The sequence below is a fragment of the Nicotiana attenuata genome, chromosome 8 (genome assembly GCF_001879085.1).
Source record: "Nicotiana attenuata strain UT chromosome 8, NIATTr2, whole genome shotgun sequence".
Lineage (NCBI taxonomy): Eukaryota > Viridiplantae > Streptophyta > Magnoliopsida > Solanales > Solanaceae > Nicotiana > Nicotiana attenuata.
The window spans coordinates 12,100,963-12,109,536 of NC_031996.1; the positions used below are offsets into that span (position 1 = coordinate 12,100,963).

The 8,574-nt window shown below is 34.8% G+C and overlaps 2 protein-coding genes across 2 annotated transcripts in view; one reads left to right on the plus strand and one right to left on the minus strand.

Moving 5' to 3' along the window:
- Positions 3,906-5,257, plus strand: LOC109230922 (ESCRT-related protein CHMP1A-like). Its single transcript, XM_019396409.1, has 2 exons — positions 3,906-4,298; positions 4,719-5,257. The coding sequence occupies exons 1-2, from the start codon at positions 4,044-4,046 to the stop codon at positions 5,073-5,075; spliced, it is 612 nt and encodes a 203-aa protein (XP_019251954.1). The 5' UTR covers positions 3,906-4,043; the 3' UTR covers positions 5,076-5,257.
- The window catches only part of LOC109231493 (F-box/LRR-repeat protein At3g58900-like), a 3,367-nt gene continuing 2,903 nt past the window's right edge, over positions 8,111-8,574 (minus strand). Inside the window, exon 4 of the mRNA XM_019397152.1 lies at positions 8,111-8,431. Within this exon, the coding sequence (XP_019252697.1) occupies positions 8,186-8,431 (246 nt within the window). The 3' untranslated portion in view covers positions 8,111-8,185. The remainder of the gene's footprint in view (positions 8,432-8,574) is intronic.

The following is an 8,574-nucleotide window of genomic DNA, read 5'->3' on the forward strand; positions in this document are numbered from 1 at the left end:
TTTTCTATTGGGCCACGTGACAATCTCTGGAGCAACAATGGATATTATTTCGACCCATTTACCTTATCCGACCCAAGGTTTTATTATTTGGGTCATAAAATTACATTAACCCACCTAACTGATCGTATAGCAATACATGGCTGACCTTTTTCAAGGTCTCTCTATTTCTTTTCCCTTTCATCTCTCTCTCTTTTCAATCTTGAAGAATCTTTTGGGTCTTTAGTATTATTGAGGTTCATCATAGCTAGAACTTTAGTTCAGTCAACCAACATCCCATCTTCAGTTGCCGGTGAAAGGACTAGGCAATTTAGTGGATCTGGAAAGAAAAAAAACCTAACTGATCCTATCAAAATTTTGGAATCACCCTTTATCAGGTGTATTCGTGACTTGATTGTAGATTAGTGGATCTGGAAAGAAAAAAAACCTAACTGATCCTATCAAAATTTTGGAATCACCCTTTATCAGGTGTATTCGTGACTTGATTGTAGATTTCCTTGGTGCACAATTCTTACGAGATGAATAGTATTTTAGAACTCCAATTTCTTATTGTCGTGTATTTATGTAGTGGCACCCTTTTTCTTGTCAAGATTATGATCCTTCAGATCGTCATTTCCTAGTGTGGTTCTTGGAGCTAGCTCATCTTATTTTCATTTATGATTAACAATGGTTACCGAGGAGGAGCATGATCATCCTCTTGTTTCCAATTTTGGCAGATTATTGGTAAGACCGAAAACAACTGGGTTGATCTTTTTAGGAATTTTTACATTCCTATGCCACATAGGAAACCTTATTACCCTCAATGTTTAAGGTTTGACTTAATTACACTTAGTATACCAAACCACCAATTCTATACCATAATTAATTAAGGGTATAATTAATTGTACGTTTTTTACTCCTTAATTAAAGGAATCTGAAAATTCTTCTTTGTTTATATGAGAACAGAATTTGAAGTGCTTAATCCAGGCATTCTTGGATGCAGATTCCTCCAATATTCATTCTTCGATGCAATAAGTTTCTCGTTGAAGCCTAATCCAAAATATTGCTTTTGGTTCTTCCATATATTCCAGATGATGCTATTAGTTGTGATGGAAAATCAGTAGCAGCTTTTGGTGAATAAGTACTGCATTTCTTGGGAATGTTCGGTAATATTAATTGGAAATCTTACCTTAACATTTCCCAATTCAAACATCCATCAGAACCATTCCAGTTAGAGATAAGATGAAAACAGAATCAATTAGCAACAGAGAATATGCTAGATATATACTGAAAGAACATATCTTTCAGTATATTTTCTACAAAAATTCTACAAATATATAACAAATCAGTTTAAATATGTATAAAGCAGTATTATTTGTAAGGGTATCTATATAATTACTACATTTATACTAAATTGTAGACTGTTTTTTGCAGAAGATTTGTAGAAGTTTTAGTCGTTTTTGATTTGTGAAAACAGAAAATAAAGCATCTACAATCAGAATACAAATAATCTACAATTTATCTACAAAATATCTACAAACTGGGTACATTGAATTTTAATATCCCAATTCCCATTCAATTGTAGCTTAATTGGTATTTTCGACATAATTGCATTTTTTGCAGAAGATTTTGTAGAAGTTTTAGTCGTTTTGGATTTGTGAAAACAGAAAACAAAGCATCTACAATCAGAATACAAATAATCTACAATTTATCTACAATTTCTGCAATATGTCTTCTTCTTCTTCTTCTTCTTCTTCTTCTTCTTCTTCTTCTTCTTCTTCGAGTTTCAATCAGAAATTCAGTCAATACCAAGTCTAATCTTCACCAAAACCCCTCAAAATTGAGATATAAACTCCAAACCATATTCCCGATTATTTTCAACAACACCTAATCCAAACAAATAATGATTTTTGAAAACCCAAATTTGAATTCAAAGCTTTCAAGCTTTTTAATGGCTGTCAATGGTGGAATTGTTGCTCTCTTTTCATTTGCTTTGTATTACTGAAATTTGCGATTGAGAAATAGAGAGAGATGTAGAGAGAATTTCTGGAAACAGAGCGTATCGCAAAAACAGAGTATGGAAAATCTTGTTCTGCGTCGTGGAAGACCAGAGTGAAGCCGACGATAATTATGGAATGTGCGTCATTTGCGTTGGGGAAGATCTGGAAAATATTTAATTCCCCTTTTTAGCACGCAAAATAAGGAATCATAAAGCTACGGTGATTCCTTATTTAATGCATTGTATATATTAGGTAGAAATACTATTAACATGAAGCGTAATAAGCAAACTATGAACATATTTGGTAATATAGTTTCATATATGGTATATATACGAAAACGCCTCATAATTTTATTTGCTAATGCATCCTCTTTGATCTTGGGGCTGGAAACTGAGGATACTTGTGTATGATTTGATGCATTCCCTTCTTTTTTATGACATAGCATTATAATTATTTGCTTGTTGAGAGCAATAGCTATGGTGATGGAGTGGCGGATAGAGAGTTTGGGGGAAATCAAGAAAAAGATCGGGAAAATGGGAAAGTCATTGGGTCGAGTCAGCTAAGTGGGTCGAAATAAGATTTATTTTTTATTTTAGTCAGAGATTGTCACGCGGCCCAGTAGAAAAATGACACGTCATTAAATGGTAGGACTACCAGTTCTGCCGTTAGTCGCGGGGTAATTTTATTAATAGAATTAAGGTGGTGTATTTTTTGAACGGCTAAATGGACGGAGGATATTTATAAACAATTTAGCAAACCGCTGTGATAATTTTGGTCCTTTTCCGTTTATTTTATATGTCGTCCCAAAATGTCGTAGATGTGATTAATTTTTAATTCCAAAATTACTGTTTTTGAAATGGATAATGAATTATGATGTTACTACAACCTCTAACACAAGTACACAATAACACAATAACACAAGTTTCTAGTAGGATAATTTTTGCTTTTGTTTTTTGGGGTTATGTGAAATAAGCACAAAATTTTTCAAATATGATATTTATGGTTTATTTTTACAGTTAAGTATTTGTGACAACACAAAGCAAGAACATAAGCTCAAATAACAGTGCAACTAAGCATTCATGTTCCTTTGGGTAAATAACTCACATTCAATCAAATGCACCGCTCATATTTTTTGGAGCATGAAAGTCAATAAATAATATTAAATTAATTCTATGAATTATGTACATAAAATATTTAGTTTGACGGAAAGATCAATTAGACAGTATATCCACATCTAGGCATCTCTATTTGTTTTTCATGCAGAGACACTTTTTCCAGGTTACATAAAAGTTATTGTCAAGTTTTGGTCAGAGAAAATTGAAAATAGAATAATAATTAATTCATACATGAAGTATAATATTTAAGAAAATTAAAGAGGAACAAGAAAAAATTTTGATAGGTTATTTCCACTCCTGTGTAGTAATAAATACTACCTCTGTTCCAGTTTATGTGAACTTATTTCCTTTTTGGTCTATTCCAAAAAGAATAATCCCTTTCTAAATTTGGTAACAATTTAGCTTAAACTTACAATTCTACCCTTAATGAGAATCTTTTATAACCACACAAATACTCTGGCCCCCTTTTGACTTGTTTAGGACCACAAATTTTAAAAGTCTTCATTTTTTCTTAAATTCCGTACCTAGTTAAACAGGTTCACATAAATTAAAACGGGGGAGTAATAAAATAAAATGACAATGTAACCGAGAAAAAGTGAGTCTACCGATTTTCCTTTTATTAATATTCATGGACCATAAAAGGAAAAGAAAAGTAGAAGAAATTGATTCTTAAATCCTACGCAAGGGAAAAACCTACTACAGAAAAAAGTTAAGCAAGAATAAGCGTCGAAAAACAGTCAAATCATTTTTTGGGCCCATCATATTCGTGATCAGAGATCAGACGGCTACATTTGTTCCTGGCCCTACAGGATGAGTAGCATAATATACAAAATCGAAAAAGAGAAGAGAATAGAAACCCTAACTTATTGATCAAAGGGGAAAATTTGCCATAACTATCGATTCATCTCGATAAATCACCAAATCGAAAGGCTCTTTCACCAAATCTAAGAAAATGGGAAACGCTGAAAAATTAATGAATCAGATCATGGAGCTGAAGTTCACATCGAAGAGCCTTCAACGCCAAGCCCGAAAATGTGAGAAGGACGAAAAAGCGGAGAAGCTCAAGGTGAAGAAGGCTATTGAGAAAGGAAACATGGACGGCGCTAGAATTTACGCCGAAAACGCCATCCGCAAGCGCAGCGAACAGATGAACTATCTTCGTCTCTCCTCTCGCCTTGACGCCGTTGTCGCTCGCCTCGATACTCAGGTAAAATACCGATCCGAAATATAAGCTGTCGTAAACTTGCATTTCACTTTCTCGATCTCGGAATATATGTAATATATGAAATTAAGTTTAATTTTGTAGAAAATATGTGTAATTTTGATCCAGGACTGTCTATATGTAAATAATGTAAATTATCTGATAATAATTAGATATTAAATTTAGAGATTAGTATATTTGCTGTCCTGAAATTCTGATATATATGTGCGCGTATTATAGGAAATTACTAGGTCGTAAATTAAAAAAAAAAATAATTTAAAAACGTGTAATATTGATCCTGGACTATGTTCTCCATATAGTAGAATTATATGATACTTGCTAGAATGTAAATTTTAAGATATTTTAGTGTGTATATATTAAGAGGTTTATTTACTTCTTGAAATTATGATATGTCTGTGTACGCAGGCGAAGATGGCAACTATTAGCAAGTCAATGTCATCGATCGTGAAATCACTGGAGTCATCTCTCAACACAGGGAATTTACAGAAGATGTCGGAGACGATGGATTCATTTGAGCGTCAATTTGTTAATATGGAGGTTCAAGCTGAGTTTATGGAGAGTTCTATGGCTGGAAGTACTTCCCTGTCAACTCCAGAGGACCAGGTCGGCAGCCTGATGCAGCAGGTGGCTGATGATTATGGGCTCGAGGTGTCTGTGGGGCTTCCACAACCAGCTGCCCATGCTATATCTTCTAAGAATGAGGAGAAAGTTAATGAGGATGATCTGTCCAGACGTCTTGCTGAGCTCAAGGCGCGTGGGTAATTGAGAAACTAAAAATTCTTGTGTTAGTACAGAAGCTCGGGTATTGATGTAACATGATATAGTATGTGAAGTTTTATTTGATGCTCACTCAAAATTGAACAGCTTTAATGTACATTTTATTCTCCTGTGATTGTGTAGTCAATTTGCTTCTATCTAACGAGCTTATGACATTTGTATCTTTGCATTATTGTGTGCTTGTTGATAGTGTATAGACAATTCAGCAGCATCTTAAGACCACTCATTTAGGTAGGGATTCATAAAAAGAAGATACCTTTACTGTGGGAAGAAAATAAGAATTGCTGCATTTGGTTTATTATAAGCTTGAGTATATCATGTCAAACTAATTAGTAGTAGTAGTTTGATTGGTCATCCACTTTTCTTGACACTGTATCTTTTGTTAAATATGATAATATGGAAATTTAGTGACGTTGTATGAAATTTGAGGGCTCTCTTCATTTATGTAGGGGGATGAGATATCATAGTTGATAAATTTAAGAAAGTATGAAGTGCGACTCTTAGTTTATCATGCATGGCTTTGGACTGCCGCAGAAGTGTTTGATATTGGGTGAAGCTCTATAACATTGCACCAGGGTGGTTGTGAATACAATTTATTATCATTTTGACTAGAAAGAATCAGATATTGTGTTTCTTTTATCATTCGCCTTAGTGGATTGAGCTTGCATGCATGTGACAAGAGTAGATAACATAGTCCTGAGGTGCATATTCCTTCGCTAAGTGTTGAAATTGGAAGATCTTTAGGTTGACTCGATAGTAATTCCGTATCCTGTTAACTTATTTTCTGAGATAGCATTGTATGTTCTCAAACTCTGCAAGGTCTATAGCATCATGCAAACGGGTGACTGATAAGTGAAAAAATTACTGGTGCTGAGTTACAACCCCCCGCTTGCATGCTGTATTTGCAAGAACACTTTTCCTATCTCATGAGTCACCCTGCTATGGTTACCCTCAGTTATATAACTGTATGATTAACGGTTTAAGGTTTAATGCAGTAAAGAAGATGTGCAATTCTGTCTGAGGATGAATGATTTGCAATCCTTTTTTGCATACATGTCTGAGGATGAATGATTTGTGAACCTTTTATCTCTTATATGTTTATGCACCTCTTCAGTGATAGCCTATTGCTGTGGGTTGCATGCATTTTCATGCTGAGTATTCACAAGTAGATTTGGGGATGTGGTGCATGCTAAACCCTTCTTCAGAATAGTCATGGATGCTAATGTTTGATGCGAATTGATACTGGCTGACATTGTTGAGAATCTGTGATGCTATGCGATCATGAAGATACATGTAGTTCATGAAGTCTAGATTTTTTTTCCCGTTGGCCTTTGTTTATGTAAAGGAATACTAAACTGAACTGGCTTCATAGTTGCAGAACCAAAAAAGGGATGAAGCTGTGGTTCGCTTTGGGGTTTGCTCTGTTGTAGATAAGATATTTGAGTTCTATACATCTGAGTTTCTAGTGCTTAATTTTTGATAGATCGGTGAATGCGCTCTGAAAAAGTTGAGAGAGGTTTGAGGTTAAACGAAGTTGATGATTGAGCTTGATACTCACAGAAAGTGAGAGCTGTTTAATTAAATTTGTGTCATCCTAAAAGCTCTTTAAATCCAATGATATGGACTTCTGAATTAGTTATGGTGCTTAGGGATGATGAAGACCGTTTACAATTGGGTACGTATTAAGGATTTTTCCTAATATTCAATGGTCCGTATTTTGTTACAGTAGGAGACTTTATAACATTCTCAGTAGATTTCTAATAACGTCAAGTCCGTTCCAGTTAATTAGATCAGTTGCCTGCAACTTCTATCCAGCTCTTCTCTGAAGTTGTTCATTGAACTGGCCATACCTCATTTTACTTCTGATCCTTGATGTGTCAGGGACCTTAAATAGAAAAAAGGTATGCAAACAAAGTGACACAATAGTTTTTTGTAAAATACATACAACAACAGTAATGTCTCAATCCCAAACAAATTAGGGTTGACTATATGAATCTTCACTTCTTTTTTCAAGCTCAATTCATATCATCATTATACTAAGGAAAATGAGAAGTGAGGATCCATATCGCCGACCTTGTCGTAAAATACATGAGAACATTGAATATAGCATGGAATGAAAAAGATCTTGCTTATTGCATTGAGAATTCACAGATATCAAGAAAGACGAACAAGCAACAAAGGAAGTATATTAAAGTTGCTGTTAGATGAGTGCTTATGCTGTTTTGGGAAGCTTCTGCTGAGGAAAAGTTGCTGTTAATTTACCAAAGAAAAACAAAGAAGGGATAAAACTGTCTACCTTTAATCCCTCCACTCCACTAGCAAAATCAGAGGCTTCCATATTCACAGGACGAAGCTATATGGTCGAAAATATGACTCAAAGTCAAATTTTGCTTTGGGTAGCAAGTTCAAATTTTAGGTGTGCCATTCTTATAATTTTTATAAATCTTCTCGTTAGAATTCCTGGCTCTGCTACTGCTTTTGAAGTTTCAGATTGCAGCTTTGGATCTCTCTTTCAGTTATGCATGCTATTTTATTAATCTGAACTAGCATCTTCTAGTGGAATTCACTGACTTAAATCAAAAAGTAAGTGAAATTTTGCTCCCTAAGAATAAATTCATGGAAAAAGAGCAACGACTAGCGTGCTCTAGACCAGACTCTCTCTTATCTGTAATCTCTGTCAGGTACGGATTGGACAGCGGATTAATACTAAAACCAATCTCTCTAATCTCTTTGAGTTTTTTCCACTTGCTGTTTTGTTCTTCCATTTGTTCACAAACTTGGCTGCAGTTTATCACTTCTTCCACATCTTGTATCCAATTAATAGTAGTTGGCCACAAGTACAAAATGCACAGATATATGAAAAAAATGCATATCTAAGTGCAATGATGTGATTTCCACATACAAAAATAATAGCATGACACTCAAACAGAGAATGCTCTAGGATAATTTGCATAACATTTGGAACTTAAACACACACCCCCCCCCCCCCCGACCCAAGAACAAAAACAATATCATTGCAAACAAACAAATGTCGCCCCACAGGACTTCTCCCATCATCAAAACAGGTCATAAGCAAATTTATTCAACAAATAACATTACCTAGACGCAACTACGCAGAAGTGAAATGAAGTATAAATGTTGCATCCTGTTGGATCTTCAATTATCTCCAACGTAGTATTTGTATTTGTGAGAAAGTAGTTTCTCAACTCCTTCAGCTCCATGCATTTAAAGTTCTGCAATTTAACTTTCTTTATCTCATGCCTCCAACATTTCCAAGGTAGAGATGCACAACAAGGTTTCTCATCTTCACCATCAACTTCATCTTCATCTCTGTATGTAAACTACAAAAGCAAGAAAACCACAACGAATAGTAAGGTAATAAATCTCTCCATGAACAATCAATCATGAAATAAATATAGGAAAGGTTCAAATTCTTTGGTATCAGCTTATAAATGATGTGATATCCCCCCCCCCCCCCCCCCCC